Source organism: Trichomycterus rosablanca, chromosome 15, assembly GCF_030014385.1.
Source record: "Trichomycterus rosablanca isolate fTriRos1 chromosome 15, fTriRos1.hap1, whole genome shotgun sequence".
Lineage (NCBI taxonomy): Eukaryota > Metazoa > Chordata > Actinopteri > Siluriformes > Trichomycteridae > Trichomycterus > Trichomycterus rosablanca.
Window position 1 is genome coordinate 28849375 of NC_086002.1, and position 19346 is coordinate 28868720.

The 19346-nt window shown below is 41.4% G+C and overlaps 2 protein-coding genes across 2 annotated transcripts in view; both read left to right on the plus strand.

The window, feature by feature from the left end:
* Positions 1–18250, plus strand: part of LOC134328783 (uncharacterized) — a 266319-nt gene extending 248069 nt beyond the window's left edge. The window contains exon 3 of the mRNA XM_063010008.1: positions 17860–18250. Within this exon, the coding sequence (XP_062866078.1) occupies positions 17860–18250 (391 nt within the window). The remainder of the gene's footprint in view (positions 1–17859) is intronic.
* A 684-nt stretch (positions 18251–18934) lies between these two features.
* Positions 18935–19346, plus strand: LOC134328949 (histone H3). Its single transcript, XM_063010191.1, has one exon. It carries the CDS (start codon positions 18935–18937, stop codon positions 19343–19345), a length of 411 nt encoding a protein of 136 aa, XP_062866261.1. The 3' UTR covers position 19346.

The window sequence follows — 19346 nt, forward strand, 5'->3', positions numbered from 1 at the left end:
AGTCATCTCTTCCCCTCCTGCGCCACCAACCAGACAAACCGCCAAAGTTTTTTATGTCGTGTTGTGTATCTTCTCTGGTAGTTAAAAGTTTAACTTAGTTTTGTAATTTTTTATTATTATTTTAATCAAACCTAAAAGCAGAGTAGGGGGTAAAGCCCTGTTTTTTCTTTTGTTTTGTTTTTTGTTATTCATGACGTTTTCTCCTGGTAACAGTAGAGAGAGAGGCAGGAAAAACATTGTATTTTGATTAGTTTAGCACAGGGGTCTCAAAATCTGGGGGCCGCTGGAGGTAGAGTCTAGGAGCGGCTGGGCTGCATCAAGTATTCCACAAAAAAAGGGTTTCAGGTATTCCAAACAAAAGTACAACTGATCCAAACTTCTCAATCTTTATTAATAACAGTTCAGAACATGAACAATTTTTCAGAACATAGGCTTCTTTTACCTACTCTTTGCTGCCAGAAACCTAAAGATCCAGCTCCCTTCAAAGATCCATTATTCCCAGAATTGTCTTACATCTTGAAGGTTTTCTTTGGGTCATTTAGTGAAAGTCACAACACCTGTAACCGTGACTTGTTTTGAGTTATGAGATCTGCAGTAGGATGTTGTTTGGTATTTGTATTTGTATAAAGAAGGCTGCTCTATAGAATCCACAATTAATGCCAACTTCAGTGGTTATACAGTTTGAAAGTGTTTTATGGGATGGTCTGTACTAAAATAACACATTACATTCCTTAAAGCTTTAAATGTTCTATCAACATGTTTTTTCTATTATATTTCAATTAAAAACAACTATTGTGAGATTTATATCCACTTGTCCTGTTTGCATTACACAGGAGAGACCCCCCCTGCTGTTAAGAATTTTTTTTTTACTAACACAAGTAACGAAGTAACGTTTACTCTGAGTACGTTTTAAATGAGTTTTCTTTTTTACTTGAGTAGGTTTTTAGACTAGTAATTTTACTCGTATTTCAGTAAAAATTATTTAAAGTAGTAGTACTTTTACTTGAGTACAATATTTTAGTACTCTTTCCACCTCTGCCCAGTACCTGAGTGTTTGGGATATTATTCAGAAAGCCCTTTCTATATATTCTTAGAGGAATTTCACATTCATAAATAAAGTGATCTAGATTTTATTCTTTTTGTTAACATCCTACACATCCTTCTGCTCTACCAAATCTCTCTGCCACTGAGCTAACTCTGGTGTCCATGTTACTTCACCTCTCTTAATTCTTAATATCAAGTGCATTGTCTGTTTAATATATTTTAAATTCTTGCTCTTTTTGATTAAATTGTTCTTGGTAAATTCGTTTTCTTTTCCGATCGCACCTTTCTGTCCTCTGTACCTTGCATTGGCTGACAGGATATATTTTTCTTCCACTTGGTGTCGCTCTGAATCACGTTTCAGCCAAGTGACGTTGCTAATACGTTGCTAAGTGAAAAAAATAATAAAATGCGAAGAGTAAAGAGTTGCGCAACGACTCGGCAAAATAGGTGCATGTGAGAAAACCGTGCGGGCCACACTAACAATGAACTTTGACGTTATGTCGGGGGCCACAAAATATCGGCCTGCGGGCCGCGAGTCTGAGACCCCTGGTTTAGAGAGATGACGTCACAAGTACAACCAGCCTATATAAGGCGGCACTGTGCATTTCAGCCTCATTTCGATTTGACAGATCAAGAGACTTGTTGCTGTACGACTGTGCGCTACGTTTATTTAAACAGTTTGATTATTCGCTACAACCGTGACATGTACAGCTGTTGAAGACCGACTGCGGTCGTTCCTGAGATGCTGCAGTACTGGGAGAAACGGGAAGAAGGAGCTGAAGGCCCAGCTGAGGGCCGAGAAGGAGGAGAGACAGAGGCTGGAAACCATGTGGGAGGACGAGAGAAAAGATCTGCTGGAGATGATCAATAAAAAGAAGAATCTGAGGATGACCAGTGAGATGGAGAAGAACGATATTGTAGCGAAGGACTTGTGTAAGGAGCTCACGTTCAATGCTCAGACTGAAAAACACAGGAATTCCTGAAATCAAATCAGGAGGAGGTGAAGAACATCAGGAGCGACCTGCTGGAGGAACAAAAGCTCAGTCTGATGGAGACAGAGCAACACCGACTGAAAGTGGAAAGTCTGAAAGCTCAGTGGGAGGAGGAGAGAAAAGTGATGAGAGAGGAGAAAGAAGAAATGATGAGAAAGATCAGAGAACTCGAGGAGCTCCGACTGAAGGAGCAAATGCAGCAGAGACTGTTAGGAGAAAGACTCCGGTGGGCTGTGGAAAGATTTGAGAAGGTAGCAGTTCTGTAGATGGAGAAAGAAGGACAAAGACTGGACGGACTGGATGAAACTCAGCCTCAGACAAACATGGCCAAAATAATAATTATTATTATTGTTATTAATGTAATCAGTTGCTGCTTTTGTTCTGTTTACATGAGTTAAATAAATGTTTTTTTTTTAATAAATTGTGCTTGTTAAGTGACTTATTTTACAAATAAAATAAAGATTATAGACCTCGCCCCTGGGTTTCCTCCTGGTGCTCCAGTTTCCACTCACAAGTCTAAAGACATGCAGTCAGGTCAATTGGAGCTGCTAAAATTACCGTGTGTGTGTGTGTGTCTGCTCGGTGTTGGACAGGTGTGCCAAGGGTGTTTCCTGTTGTTCAGAATCAAAATAGGCTGTGTTGAATGTCCTTGAAAGTTAGTTAGTGTATTTTAATGTTAAATGTCCTCAGTGTAAAGCGGGTCTCTAGAATTGCACATCCACTTCTCTGCTGCTTAATGGAAGACCAGCCAAACAATCCTGTCATAAAATGCAAATCAGACAGATATAAGATTTGTTAAAGACTGACTGCCACCCTGAAACAGCACCACACAGTCTGACTGATCATATACATCACAGATAAAACAATACACATGTGCTACACCACTGCCATGTTCAGACTTCTTACTGCTGCATAGCAATTGCTTCAGCAACTGGTAGTTTAGGTGGCACACGTTAAAAGTGTTGAGGTAACCAAAAACAAAGCATTTAATTTATAAGACTATTAAACGTAAATATTTTTGTTAAGCTGGCAGCATTCTTATGTTAAAAAAAAAATCATCTACGTTAATAATGTTGGTTGCAATATTGTGAACATTAAAAAAATGAAGACATCAACAAATAAAGACAACCTTTTCTAATTTTGTCCTGTTCTTCTTATGCTCCTAGTACTAGTGGTTTACTCATCTTTTACATTACATTTACATTGCATTTAACAGACACTTTTATTCAATGAGACTTACAATATTACAATAAAGCATTTCACTGCCAGTTTGTATTATCTGTGACTATATATGTGACAGATAAAACCTTGATTTGATTTGAATACTTTGACTTACAGCCTGACAGTTGGGGGGCTTGAACCAGCAACCTTCTGATTATCAGTCCAGTACCTTAACCACTAATACTTTGGGTTTATAAGTGATATATAAACCCAAAGAATTTAGATTACAGAGAACAATTCGTCTGTCTGTATTTTTATATTGTTCAAATCATTACCTATTTATTGCCTTTTTGTACTGATGTGTGGGTGGTGGCGCAGTGGGTAGCACTGTCTCCTCGCAGCAAGAAGGTCCTGTGTTCGATCCCCAGGTGGGGCGGTCAGAGTCCTTTATGTGTCGAGTTTGCATGTTCTCCCAGTGTCTGTGTAAGTTTCACCCCACAGTTGAAAAACGTACAAGTAAAGGAAATTGGATATACTAAATTATCAGTGACTGTGTTTGACAATAAACTTGTTAACTGGTGTAAGCAGTAACTACCTGTCCTGTCATGAATGTAGCCAAAGTGTGTAAATTATAATGTTAAAATCCTAATAACTAAATAAATTGTACTTGCCACGAAGATAATCTGTTCTGTACAAAAGCAGCAACTGTCTTGAAGGACAAGATTACACAAAACGGTGATATTTTTGCCAAACAAACTCTGAATTCCTAATTTATGTTGAAATAAAAGTTGTCCGGATGGTCAGATGTAAAAAAAACTGGTCTGTTTTAAATAAAAGCTGCTGGAACTCTGGTGTCACTATCCACGGTCTAGTGGGGATTCATCTTATGTTCACACTACACAACTGGATCTCTTGTAATCGGGAGTCTTTCAAGTCGGTGTGGCTTTCACACTACACGGCTGATCGGTGATAGGGGGTCACACACTACACCATCTATCACCAACTGGAATCACAGGAGAGCTCCTCTGGTCTCCCAAACTACGTTCAGTCACAAAAACAAACTCGAGAAGTGACAAAAGGTTTAACCCTCCTGTTAGGTTATGGGTCAAATTGACTCATCTTAAGGTTTCAAACTATAAAAAAAAAATACAGTTAAAAGTACTTTTTCAGGATGAAACTTCTTTTGCTTGGCTTAATAAGTTAAATCAACATATAAAATAAAAATGGTGTATTTCACATATTTGCAAAAACATTTTATATTAATTGCAGTTTTACAGGACAACGTATGTTAAAGTTTTTAATTCATGTCACATCCTTGTGAGGAATAAAGCAGTATGTAGGGCCCGAATAGCTCAGTCGGTAGAGCATCAGACTTTTAATCTGAAGGTCCAGAGTTCAAGTCCCTGTTTGGGTGAGTTGTTAAGCACTAATGTCCTGTACAATGTGGTTTATTTAGAAAGTTAAAGGATTTGTACTTAGTGAGATATATCTAACTAAAATATCATGCACTTGATCAGCTTGAAATAATAGCACACTGTATGTGTAACATGTTCTCCACACAGACTAGTTGTACACCCAGCTGTTTCAAACACACTGTAGTAAATAGAGGACAGTTTAAATCTATATTTATGTGCAGCCTAATAATGCACTGAGTTCTAGATATTAATACCTACATATATTTTATGTTGAATTACATGCATCATAATTTCAGTTCTTGCTTCACAGAGCCGCTTTGTTATTGCACTGCACTAAACAGTTGGTACAGTGTATCACAAAAGTGAGTACACCCCTCACATTTCTGCAGATATTTAAGTATATCTTTTCATGGGACAACACTGACAAAATGACACTTTGACACAATGAAAAGTAGTCTGTGTGCAGCTTATATAACAGTGTAAATTTATTCTTCCCTCAAAATAACTCAATATACAGCCATTAATGTCTAAACCACCGGCAACAAAAGTGAGTACACCCCTAAGAGACTACACCCCTAAATGTCCAAATTGAGCACTGCTTGTCATTTTCCCTCCAAAATGTCATGTGACTCGTTAGTGTTACTAGGTCTCAGGTGTGCATAGGGAGCAGGTGTGTTCAATTTAGTAGTACAGCTCTCACACTCTCTCATACTGGTCACTGAAAGTTCCAACATGGCACCTCATGGCAAAGAACTCTCTGAGGATCCTAAAAGACGAATTGTTGCGCTACATGAAGATGGCCAAGGCTACAAGAAGATTGCCAACACCCTGAAACTGGGCTGCAGCACAGTGGCCAAGATCATCCAGCGTTTTAAAAGAGCAGGGTCCACTCAGAACAGACCTCGCGTTGGTCGTCCAAAGAAGCTGAGTGCACGTGCTCAGCGTCACATCCAACTGCTGTCTTTGAAAGATAGGCGCAGGAGTGCTGTCAGCATTGCTGCAGAGATTGAAAAGGTGGGGGGTCAGCCTGTCAGTGCTCAGACCATACGCCGCACACTACATTAAATTGGTCTGCATGGCTGTCACCTCAGAAGGAAGCCTCTTCTGAAGTCTCTACACAAGAAAGCCTGCAAACAGTTTGCTGAAGACATGTCAACAAAGGACATGGATTACTGGAACCATGTCCTATGGTCTGATGAGACCAAGATTAATTTGTTTGGTTCAGATGGTCTCAAGCATGTGTGGCGGCAATCAGGTGAGGAGTACAAAGATAAGTGTGTCATGCCTACAGTCAAGCATGGTGGTGGGAATGCCATGGTCTGGGGCTGCATGAGTGCAGCAGGTGTTGGGGAGTTACATTTCATTGAGGGACACATGAACTCCAATATGTACTGTGAAATACTGAAGCAGAGCATGATCCCCTCCCTCCGGAAACTGGGTCGCAGGGCAGTGTTCCAGCATGATAATGACCCCAAACACACCTCTAAGACGACCACTGCTTTATTGAAGAGGCTGAGGGTAAAGGTGATGGACTGGCCAAGCATGTCTCCAGACCTAAACCCAATAGAACATCTTTGGGGCATCCTCAAGCGGAAGGTGGAGGAGCGCAAAGTCTCGAATATCCGCCAGCTCCGTGATGTCGTCATGGAGGAGTGGAAAAGCATTCCAGTGGCAACCTGTGAAGCTCTGGTAAACTCCATGCCCAGGAGAGTTAAGGCATTTCTGGGAAATAATGATGGCCACACAAAATATTGACACTTCAGGAACTTTCACTAAGGGGTGTACTCACTTTTGTTGCCGGTGGTTTAGACATTAATGGCTGTATATTGAGTTATTTTGAGGGAAGAATAAATTTACACTGTTATATAAGCTGCACACAGACTACTTTTCATTGTGTCAAAGTGTCATTTTGTCAGTGTTGTCCCATGAAAAGATATACTTAAATATCTGCAGAAATGTGAGGGGTGTACTCACTTTTGTGATACACTGTATATCCTGCACTATTTTAGGCCTTACAGTTGCAGCATCAAAGCTCTGTTACTACATTACAATTTATAAAGGGTAAAAGAGGGTTATTTTTTATGGGAATTAGCTCAAATGGTAGAGCGCTCACTTAGCATGTGAGAGGTAGCGGGATCGATGCCCGCATTCTCCAGTAAAGAAACATTATGATCATTTAAGGGCATCATGTAATATGAAAGTCGTTGTGTCATTGCTCACTGAAACGCAGCATTAAAAATGATGTCAATCTGTAAGTGTTACAATGACGTTAATGCTCTGTATTCATTCAAATCATTTGTTGAAGACCATTTTTAGTTTTTAAATTGACAAACACGCAATAACTTATAATATATAAAATATATGATATATATATTAGTAGAGGTACTTGACTTGTTGATGTTTTTTTTTTTTTTTCATTTAATCTAGGAAAACGCTTTGTAAAAGATGAACAGCTGAAACTCACGACATTCCCTAAACTGATCTATTTCAGTCATGGTTTTTATCTAATTCGCTTATGACACTTGTTAACACTTGTTCGCTATCGTTGTGGCTGAAACACATGAATTTCCTAATTAGAACAGACATCATTGTGAATACGGTTGTTTTGACTTGTTCTGACTAACATTACATTTTCTTCTTGTTATCATCATTATTATTCTAAATTGTTATGTTTATTATTTAGTTTTAGTTTTTTTTTTCCATTTGTTCTTTCAGCTACATGACAGTTAAGCACCCTGGACTCGACCTAGTCCTGCTTGGTAGCTGTGTTTTACTTCGCACTAAACAGCCTATTTTTCTAGTAGAAAAGGAAGCTCACATCCGCTTATAAATGCATGTGGAAAACACCAAGGTCTGGTTTGCTCTTTTCAGCCTGTGTCTACAAGAAGATCGGGTTTCCTCAGCATATTTTTACGTGTAATAAGATGTGAAATGTGCGCTGCGTCGCTTTACGCATCAGGAGCGGTGTGCTGTTTTAGCAGAACACAAGGAAACAGAGCATCGTTAGGTTCCCTTTGCGGGCTTTTACATGAACGAGAGAGTTTATGTTCGGCCGACGTGCACTTTATTACCTCGCATTTTATATCAGGACTTGTATTTTAATCTCTTTTTGCCATGAGAAAACACAAGTGCGCATGTGTCACGGAAGCACACAGACGCTGCGCTGGCCGAGTTGAGTCTACACAGTTCTCATGTGTGCTATAAAGCCCCGCCCCCTCTCGTAAGAGGGAGGAATCTCTGTACAACAGAGCACAGCGCTTCACTCGCTCTTTCTTAGCGCCGTTTTAGCTCAAACAACGATGGTAGAAGAAGCTCCAGCACCGGCCAGCTCGGCCCCCGCCAAGGCTCCTAAAAAGAAGACCGCGGCCAAACCCAAGAAAGCGGGTCCCAGCGTCGGCGAGCTGATCGTCAAAGCTGTTTCCGCTTCCAAGGAGAGGAGCGGCGTGTCCCTGGCCGCCCTGAAGAAAGCTCTGTCTGCAGGTGGATACGACGTGGAGAAGAACAACTCCCGCGTCAAACTCACCGTCAAAAGCCTGGTGACCAAGGGCATCCTGGTGCAGACCAAGGGCACCGGCGCCTCAGGCTCTTTCAAGCTCAACAAGAAGCAGACCGAGGCGAAGAAACCCGCGGCCAAAAAAGCTGCCGCTCCTAAAGTGAAAAAGGCCGCAAAGAAACCCGCCGCTGCAAAGAAGCCCAAGAAGGTAACAGCCAAGAAACCCGCGGCTAAGAAGTCCCCCAAGAAGGTCAAGAAACCCGCTGCTGCCGCTAAGAAAGCCATTGTTAGGTTTTTAACATAACATCATTATTAAACATAAATTACATCCAGACCACATGGTCTATTGTTCAAAATGACGCCGTGACCCGGATCCCCCCCCCCCTGACTCATACCGAAGGGGGGAGGCGGAGCCCGGGGCTTTTTAGCACATTTCATTGGCTCCAACAGCAGCGGCGTAGGAGGAGCCTAGACTAGTTTAAAAAAAGGGATGGCGGGCTCAGGTCTGCCTCTTTCTTACGTGGTGTGTCTAGACTGCAGGAGAAAAGGAGCGCCGGCCGGCTTAGCTCTGATATATATTCACAGATTATTTTTACACTTAATAAAGTGTTTTAAAGAGTACTTTCTGGACTTCCTTCGACTGCTTTCTTCAGGACCTTTTGAACAAAAGATTTATCCTAACAAATGGTAGCAGAGGATGGTTCAGGAGGTCTGAGGATAGCATCGAATTAATTCAGCTGACTGAGGTAAGACCAGGAATTCTGAAAAAATCTTTTGTACTCAGTACAAGGCGCGCGCCTGCTTAAGGTAAACAGACGTTCTCTGTATATATATTAGATGCATTTATTATTTAGCGTACTGAGTGTGAAAGTGAATCTCAGAATCCGTAAGTGTCTGATTAAATTACTAAAGTATCATTAGATAGTTTAAAACTGTGAATATATGTTGGAGCTAAAAAATTTATGTTTCCTGATTGCTGAGTTTGAATCAGACCGAGCAAAATAAACGGTAAAGGGCTGTTCGGCAGAGGCTTCACCCGGAACACCATTGGAGCGAAACGTGTCTGTCTGTTTCAAAAGCAGGGGCGCGTGATTCGAAAGATCTAAGTTTTAACGAGTCTGGGACTGGGTTAATTCTATAGATCTCAAATTTTCGAGCGTTGGATCTAGAAGTCTGGCAGTTTGAAAAACGAGATTCTATGATTCGAGCGTTGGAAATAATAGGGTCTGGCAGTTTTAAAAACGAGATTCTATAATTCGAGCGTTGTAAAACCTAGGGTCTGGCAGTTTTAAAAACGGGATTCTATGAATGAGCAAACGTTGGAAATCTATTACCTGGCAGTTCAAAGGACGGGGTTCTATGATTTGAACGTGGAAATCTTAGGCGTCTGGCAGTTTAAAAAAACGGGATTCTATGAAAAAGATTGTCCTAAAATTCGGACTTGACGGTTTTGGGAACGGAGTTCGGTTAATTAGACTACTTTAAATTCTAAATTTGGTTCGAAAACAGTACATCGGGAGTTTGTTTGTCAGTGTTTCTGTGCGTATTTATATGTAACCTTTTGTTTGTCCGCCATCTTGCACACGCGTGTTTTTCTGTCTGTACGCCATTTTGTCTTGGGAATGCAACGTGGTCTCCCGTCTATCCGCCATTTTGTTTCTTGAGAACGCAGCGTGGCTTTGTCTGTCCGCCATTTTGGCTCTGGGTTGCGCAGCGTGGTTTCTTTTGTTCGGCGGCCATTTTGGACCAGAGAGCTGAGCGTGGTTTTCTGTCTGTCCACCATTTTGGCTCTGGGAGAGCTGAGCGTGGTTTTCTGTCTGTCCACCATTTTGGCTCTGGGAGAGCTGAGCGTATTTTTCTGTGTATCCGCCTTTTTGGCTCCATGTGAGCAGCTTGCCGTATCTTGTCCATCGGCTATCTTTGTCTTTGTACGCCTGGATTGGGTAAGTGCTGCAGTTAATTTTATAATCAACTTTATTTTTATAATCTTAAGATAACTGAGTTAAGATGAAGTATTTATGGTACCTTATTAAGTGTGTTTTAAGGTAGATAGCGCTCTTGAACTTTAAGGTTCTTAAACCAGGAAAGAGTGGAATTCATCCATGTGTGACATAGGACATTTTCACACAAATAGTTAAGGAAAATCTCCTTAATCAGAGTTGTTATAGTGAATAAGATTAAAAAAATTTTGACTAACCCAACGCTTGTTAATCGTGTTAGGAGCTTTGCATGTATTGTTGAGAGATTGTTATATTGTTTTTTGTTTTAATGTGTGGGGTAATGCTGGGCAATAATTCGACATCAATATGTCGCAAGTGGGGAATGTTTCAATAGCGGGGATATGATTTTAAACAAATTCGATCAATACACATACATACACGAATCCAGTGCTTAGTGTTACCGCTCTGATCGCACTGGTTACTGTAACACAGTAGTTTTTAAAGCACATTTCACAGACTGTAATTTTGCTTTTGCTTAAGTATGTTTTGTATTAGTAATTGTTACATTTTGAATAGCATCTGTTACCGAGCAAAATAAATAAAATAAAAATCGAAAGAAATCGCGGCTGTGAAACTGCTGCAGCGAATTTTGCGACAGTGAGTCGAGTCTTTTGTCTCGGTTCCTTTTGAAGAGCCGCGTGTTTACATGGCGACTGCCGGAAGAGTCGGTTCCTTTGTTTCGGTTAGAAGAGCCGATTCATAGATTCGAATCATTTTACGACACATCGCTAGTGTTTATACAGTTTGAAAAAGTTTTATGTCTTTTGAAATGACGCATTACACATCCCTAACTGTTTTAATTGTTGTATCAACATGTTTCTTCTATTGCATTTGAGTTAAGGACAACGTTTCTTCTATTACATTTGAATTAAAAACTACTGTTGAGGTTTGTATCCACTCCCGTTTACATTACACAGAGGAGACCCCCTGCTGTTTACTCGGTGAGTACATTTTAAATGAGTTACTTTCTACTTTTTGCTTGAGTGGATTTTCAAAGTAGTAACTTTACTCGTAATTGAGTAAAGATTCATTAAGGTAATAGTACTTTTACTTGAATACAGTTTTTTTGGTACTCTTTCCACCTCTGATTAAAACATATGGTAATATATTAGATCATATATTGTCAAAGCTTATGTTTATTTGAGAGTGAGGTCGTGTTTTTCTCTGTGTACAAATGCTGAATACAAGTTAAAAGGTAAAAGCTAATATGTTACTGTTTCTAAAATATTGTGTAGTTGTAAAGAGTGAGATTTCATAGCCCTATAAATCTTATGAGGTGTGATCATTTGTTTGCCTCTTGAATTAAATTGGAAATAATGCCAGAAGGTACCACTATTTCTGTACAAGACAGGGACTCTGATCCCTTCTGGATTTGTGCAGAATTTTCTTTCTGTCTTTGTCTGCTACAGAAATATCCGTAGTTATACTAAGTGATCTTGAGGGTTATACTTATCTAACTCGGTTAGTGCCAAATTATGTTCTATAACTGAAAGGAAAACATCTCACGTATCAAGTTAATGATTGTATAAATACTACAGTGTACTTCTAAAATTGAACATTATTATCAAATGCTGTAATATACTTAATCCTAATAAGCTGTAATAAACAAGTGGGCTTAGTTAAAATTTTAGCAAATGATACTTTGTGTCATTGTCCCTCCTATTCAATTTAAGTGGAACTATTTAAGTAAAGTTTTGTTCCAATTTTACAGGACAATGCCAGAGGTGACACTGCCGACAAAGCTGTTGCACACCTTCCACTGCTCACTAACGACATTATTTGTTTATAGGTCCAGCTAACACCAGACTTTGATTGAACTAACTTTAAAATTCTGTGCTTTCCAACAGGATAAACACATTTAGTAGGTTTATTTAATGTTTTATTTTCAAGATTTGATTGTAAAATTTGAAAAAAGGGGGGAGTATAATGATAGGAATGAGAGTTTATGTTTAAATATGGCAGGAGTATTATGGCAGGAATAAGAATTTATGTTTAATATGCCGCTTTGTGTATTAAATCCTGTGATACATTGTGCTGGGGCAGCTGGACTGGCAGACCTACGGATATGCATGCAGATTCAGGTACGTATATGCATGCAGATTCAGGGACGCCTGGTGAAGGTAATCTTCAGCCTTACCTCACATATGAGGACATTACATTTTGGTTTTGTTATGCCTTATTCCTTGACCTGCTAAACCTAGACCGATTGTTCCCATTAGTGGACATTTTTTGTCTGCCAGCTAGTGGTAGCAAAAGTACTAGAACACTAATAAAGTTTGTTTGCTTCTTTATTAAGATTTTGACGTTATGTTTTGCACTTTGGTTACATTTATGACAGGAGCGGTGGTTGCTCATTGCACGGGATTCAGGTTATATCGGGCACAGACATGGACAGTTCAGTGTCTCTGGTTCGCCTCGCTGGCATGTCTTTGGACTGTGGGAGGAAACCGGAGCACCCGGGGAAAGCCCACACGACAACATGCGGGCTCCGCGGAGGGGGGACCTTCTTGCTGTGACGGTGTGCGACGGTACTACCCACTGAGCCACCGTGTCGCCCAACTAAGGTTAAAAACATAAGGAATAGGAAAAATGCATTGAAAAAATCAAAGCTCGGGTCTCAGGAGATTAAATATAATTGCTTACACGGACTCCGGTAAGATTCAATTTAATTGGTAATATTTTTTGGAAATTGTTAATTGGTAATTGGTAATATTTGATGCTTGTGTTGTATCCGATGAATCTTTTCTAGCTAATTGATCAGGTCAACTCACTCATTTTATACTATATAGTTTATTGAAGAAGTTAGATTGGTTCAATGTGGTGCAGTAAACCTTGTGGCAATACTATGCATGATCATAGATGAGTGCAATTTAAAGATTGAGGGAATAGTGAGAAGAAAATAACTTGTTAGGAGAGAAGTACATGAAGGGGGGTGACTGGAGACCCAGGTCATAGGTTTCACAGACACACAGCAACCCAGCGGGGGGTTGAGGCCATAAACTGCAGGCCCTGCATGAGTAAAGAGAAGTCTGATATTTAATCTACTGTGTACTGGCTGAGGATGGTGGACACTTATGCAGTACCAAAGATGATGTAAAAATTATGAATACCAGATCTTGCAGATGTGTGTCAAGGCTGTTGTTGCATTCTGATGTTTGAGTAAAGCAGTGTTCAAGAGGCATATGGGGTGCTGAGGTACAGAATGCCAAAGTAATGACATCATCAGACAAGAGGAAGGGAAAGCTGATGTGAGACTGGATGGAGACGTTATGCAGTGAAATCTCAAGACCGTGTGGGACAGTAGTGTGTTTTAATAGACATCCACCTGAAGATCTGGGTTCCATAATAAAAAGTGAGGGGTTCGGTAACATCTTATAGAGGTTTTGGATGTATTTTACAGTAAGGTATTAGAATAACAATAATTCGTGTAGAAAAAGTTTTGGTTACAAGAGTAAATTAGAAAGAGCTACAAGTGCTTGTGTTTTAGTGAGAGTAGGGATGCAGGTACCATAGTGATGTGGGGTTAATGACATTTGTAGGGAGATGTAACAATAATACAATAGAGATAGTATAGGTTGGTAGTACTTTGCAGTGAGTTAACTAAATGGAACTGTTTAAGTAGAGTTTAATGTGATTCAAGAAAGCCAAAGTGGATCAAAGCGCTGGTGATGATGAGCATGAGGGATTGGCTGACTAGGAGCAGGAGATGGTCATGTGAGAGTCTGTTGGATTGTGGGAAATGTAGTCTGTATTGTTAGAAGCAGGAGGTGTGTTAGTACCAGTGACCAAAAGTTGGGGTAAAAATCTGAATGAATAAATAATATAAGTCAGGGGTTTGTAGGACTGATGGAAGTTAATATAGCAGAGCTGTTGTTATTTTAAGTATGGCAGAGTAAATAATAAATAGTGGATTGGTGATTTGTATTGGAAAAAATGTGATTTAGAAAATTTGAAGGCTCTCTAGCATGCGACGATGATGAAGTAGAATAAGTGTAGAAAATGTTAGATGTAATGTGTATGCACCTTCTGCTCTGATCAGTTTGAACTGTTTGAAGTGGAATTTTATATAGCAGGAAGGGTTGTGAAGTAATTGTTTGTTTCCAGGGGATCACTGTCGATTGCCTTGAAGTATATGTTTGTTTCCATAGGACCATTGTCGGTCGCGGTGAAGTGATTGTTTGTTTCCAGGGGATCACTGTCGATTGCCCTGAAGTATATGTTTGTTTCCATAGGGCCATTGTCGGTCGCGGTGAAGTGATTGTTTGTTTCCATAGGGCCATTGTCGGTCGCGGTGAAGTATATGTTTGTTTCCATAGGGCCATTGTCGGTCGCGGTGAAGTAATTGTTTGTTTCCAGGGGATCACTGTCGATTGCCCTGAACTATACGTTTGTTTCCATAGGGCCATTGTCGGTCGCGGTGAAGTGATTGTTTGTTTCCATAGGGCCATTGTCGGTCGCGGTGAAGTATATGTTTGTTTCCATAGGGCTATTGTCGGTCGCGGTGAAGTAATTGTTTGTTTCCAGTAGACACTGTTGTTGTACTGAGGTTTACGTTCTTTTGTCTGAGTTGTGTTTGGACAACCGAGTGAGTTGTGCCAGTGAATGTTAAAAGAATACTCGTATTCTTCGACTAGGCAGGAATCTTCTGTTCTAGGGTGTGTCTCGTTAAAACCAGTTTATCTTTGTCTTAATACGTGTTACAGATTTTGCTCGAAAGGTTGTTTAAAGCGGTCTAAAATGTCTAATTTAACACATAGAGAATTTATCCATGTCTCACCCACTAACTCAGGAACCAACCCCAACCAACATCAAAGCTTATAAAGACAATTACACCTGTTTCAGGAGCAACAAACCAGAACCGATAAACAGGGGACATTTTTCAGAAGGGATGTGTGTATGAATGGGTGTCTGTCGCTAAAACACTGAATGAACTGCCAAAGGCAGCTCACTTGCGGCCCTGACGCTAACCTTCCTTACTCGCCGGCGCCACATTGGTGTCAGAAGTGGGATCGTGGTGTTTGGGTGGCTCTGATGGTTTGGTGAGCCAATATGCCCGGTCTGTCGGAGTGCGCTAGCCCAGGTGGCTGTAGGGGCAGGGTGCCCGGTCCAGCAGTGGGTGGAAGAGCGACTCGGCAGTGTAATGGGGTGCGGTCCAGACACAGAGCCACCCAGTGGACGCTGGTGAGTGGGTCACCGGGACGGTTGACCATTAGGGAGGAAACAGTGTAGCGTCGCCACTGGGTCTGGCACGGGCTTCACCCAGAAAGCCTTGCGACAGTGGTGTCTAAGCTCACCGTGGCCGTGTATCCCGTTGTTGGGAGTGGGGTGGCTGCGGTGAGGGCTGGGTAAGTAGCTTATATGTTTGTCTGTTGTATGATTGTATGTGTGTATGAATGGGTTAAGTGGCTAGAAGGGATGTTTGGGCCATGGAAGGAAGTTATTACGAGTTTGGTGAGGTCAGTATGTGTAGGATTGATAATTTTAGTGATATGTTGTTGTTGTGGTATCCCGTGCATCAGGGTATTAATAGAAAAATTTGTGATAGAAGTAGTGTGTAGAGGAAGCAGAGGGGGGCAGGATCCACCAGTTATCCAGATGGTGTTGGCTGATTTGTCGAGATATCAGGTAGATGATGAGGAGGATACCCTTGAAGGTGGGCCGGAAGACCCACTTCGAGCAGTATAAGTGCTACTAACTCTGCTTAATTAAAGGTAAAACCGACCAGACAAGATGAGGAGAGAGGACCAGCACTACTAATCACACACCGTGATGAAGGAAGGAGACTTGGAAGGACTGGCAGAGGCAGACACTGAGGGGACTGGAAGACCCACTCCAAGGGACAGAAGTGGCACTAACTGGACCTGCCTACAGGGAACTAAACACAGCAGAAAGCCCGACAAAACCGACTATGTGGAAGAAGAGTCCAGCGGAATCAACGGAGCGGAACAAGACGAGGGGGGAGAATTTAGTTAGACTAGGAGAAAAAAACATAAACATATAGTTCGCAGACACATAGACCATCTTTGAAAACACTAGTTAAGTGCAACACACATAGTTTAGCTGCAAAACGCAAGGGGTTAGTTCAGGATTGTTTACAATGTATATATGTTTGGTACTCTGCTATTTTTAGGAAATGTTTGTGCTGCTGTGGAAACAGGTAAGGCCGACAGGGGAGAATCCATAAGACATTAGGAGTCATGCAGAGACACAGGAGCTATGGGCCCCTTCTGAATATCTGCAGCTCCGTCTGGTGGAGGACAACCTGAACGGACTTCCTGTAGAAGCCACGCACCCATTGTGTTTATTTTATTTTTCTTCTCTTTTTGATTTCCTATTTTTTAAATTACTTTATTTTTGATTTCCTGTTTTTATTATTTTTTGTTTGTTTGTTTCAGGGTTAGGAGCTGTTGCGATAGGTACGGTTCCTTTAGTTTAATTGGTAGCCTTTTTATTTTTAGAAACGTTTTATTGTATAAAATTCAGCCCAGTGGCCATGTAGTCAGAAGGGGTTAAATTGGGGGGTTGCTGACGGCTATCCTTATCTCCTGGGATCTAGAAACACCTAACCTATAGTTAAAAGTTATTGTGAAAGCATTAAGATGCTTTCAAGGGGGGCTTGTTAGGTTTTTAACATAACATCATTATTAAACATAAATTACATCCAGACCACATGGTCTATTGTTCAAAATGACGCCGTGACCCGGATCCCCCCCCCCCTGACTCATACCGAAGGGGGGAGGCGGAGCCCGGGGCTTTTTAGCACATTTCATTGGCTCCAACAGCAGCGGCGTAGGAGGAGCCTAGACTAGTTTAAAAAAAGGGATGGCGGGCTCAGATCTGCCTCTTTCTTACGTGGTGTGTCTAGACTGCAGGAGAAAAGGAGCGCCGGCCGGCTTAGCTCTGATATATATTCACAGATTATTTTTACACTTAATAAAGTGTTTTAAAGAGTACTTTCTGGACTTCCTTCGACTGCTTTCTTCAGGACCTTTTGAACAAAAGATTTATCCTAACACCACCAAGAGCCCTAAGAAGGCTAAGAAGCCGGCGACCCCCAAGAAGGCAGCCAAGAGTCCTAAAAAAGCCAAGGCAGCCAAACCTAAGACCGCTAAGCCCAAAGCGACCAAGGCCAAAAAAGCTGCACCCAAGAAGAAGTAAACTTGTTCCTGTTTTATTACTTTTGTTTTATTAAAACGGCTCTTTTAAGAGCCACCTATATCCTCCCATAAAGAGTCGCGTTTCCTAAACTCATACATACATATAAGCATTCATGCAAACATACAACTATTCATACAAACATATTTTGTGGAGAGTGATAAGCAAGGAGTTAAAAACACTAAGTATAACTGGTCTTGTTTTATGTGTATTAATGATTTTGTCACACATACTCATAAAACTGTCCGTATAAATGTGTATATGTATGTGAATTTACGTATATGAGCACCTTACATAGTGTAATTGTTAGTGTAAATGTTATTGTGACATAATATAATGTAATTGTTGCTTAAGAGAATCTTTTCTGTATCATACATTACACGGGCGGAAGAACGGAGGAGAAGAGAGGGGAGGAGGAGGGGGGGCAATATGTGAGGGGGCGTGTATGTGTTTCCCTGAGACATGACGGCGCGTTTATGATTGGCTCAGCTGTGCCTTCGCTCTAAGCCAATAGGAGAGAGGCCAGTTTTCCTATATCATACAGCTTCGAGCCTTCCCCCGGTTTACTTCAGTTTTGTTCCACGAACGCATCTGATCATCAAAATGAGTGGACGAGGGAAGACCGGTGGTAAGGCTAGAGCTAAGGCCAAGACTCGTTCATCTCGTGCCGGCCTTCAGTTCCCCGTGGGCCGTGTTCACAGACTGCTACGTAAGGGTAATTACGCCCACCGTGTGGGAGCTGGAGCTCCTGTCTACTTGGCTGCCGTGCTGGAGTATCTGACCGCTGAGATCCTCGAGTTGGCTGGTAACGCCGCCAGAGATAACAAGAAGTCTCGTATCATCCCTCGTCATCTGCAGTTGGCCGTGCGTAACGACGAGGAGCTGAACAGACTGCTTGGAGGTGTAACCATCGCTCAGGGCGGTGTGCTGCCTAACATCCAGGCTGTTCTGTTACCCAAGAAGACCGAGAAACCATCCAAGGCCAAGTAAAGTCGCTCTCGTGTTATAACCAAAAGGCTCTTTTAAGAGCCACCCATTTCCACAGAAAAAGTGCAATTTCCCCAGATAATGTGTAAATAAATGTAATATCGTTTCATAGACTCACACGGCAGAAACCACATGATTTATGACATGGTAAAATTAACAAATCAATATGTATGACTTATTTTTTTTTATCCCCATTTATCTATCTTTACGTATATCCCTATATATGTATACATTAGCCAAGTTATAGATCATTTGCAGTAGCAAAACCAACAATATAGACGATTAAAAGTGGTGCAACAAACGTGTTTGTGTAATACACATGGAACAAAAATAATAATAATGCTAATAATAATAAGCAAAATGAACGAAATATTCAATAATATATTTTTTAAAAAGGTATATACTTTAATTGCGATTGTAAGCTGTGTTCTAAAAGCACAAAGAAACAAAGGAAAGTATTATAAATCCCGCCAACAGCATAGAGGAAATACTTTGTTTTTTTAAACGAGGCAGCGGCAGAACGCCGACCAGTAAGCGACATTTGATGTAAGCACGTTTGTCCAATGAGAAAACTGCATCATCAAGACGCCCAATGAGCGCGGAGCGGCTCTGGTGTTTAAAAAGAGCGTGTTGGGCGGGCTAACATATTCTGTCCTACAGTTGGTGAAGTGCAGAGTTCCAGACGCGATGGCAAGAACCAAGCAGACCGCTCGTAAATCCACCGGTGGTAAAGCGCCGAGGAAGCAGCTCGCCACTAAGGCTGCCCGCAAGAGCGCCCCGGCTACTGGCGGTGTGAAGAAACCTCACCGTTACAGGCCAGGTACCGTGGCTCTGCGTGAAATCCGCCGTTATCAGAAGTCCACTGAGCTGCTCATCCGCAAGCTGCCCTTCCAGCGCCTGGTTAGAGAGATCGCTCAGGACTTTAAGACCGATCTGCGCTTCCAGAGTTCTGCCGTCATGGCTCTGCAGGAGGCCAGTGAGGCTTACCTGGTCGGCCTGTTCGAGGACACCAACCTGTGCGCCATCCATGCCAAGAGGGTGACCATCATGCCTAAGGACATCCAGCTGGCCCGCCGTATTCGCGGAGAGCGGGCTTAAA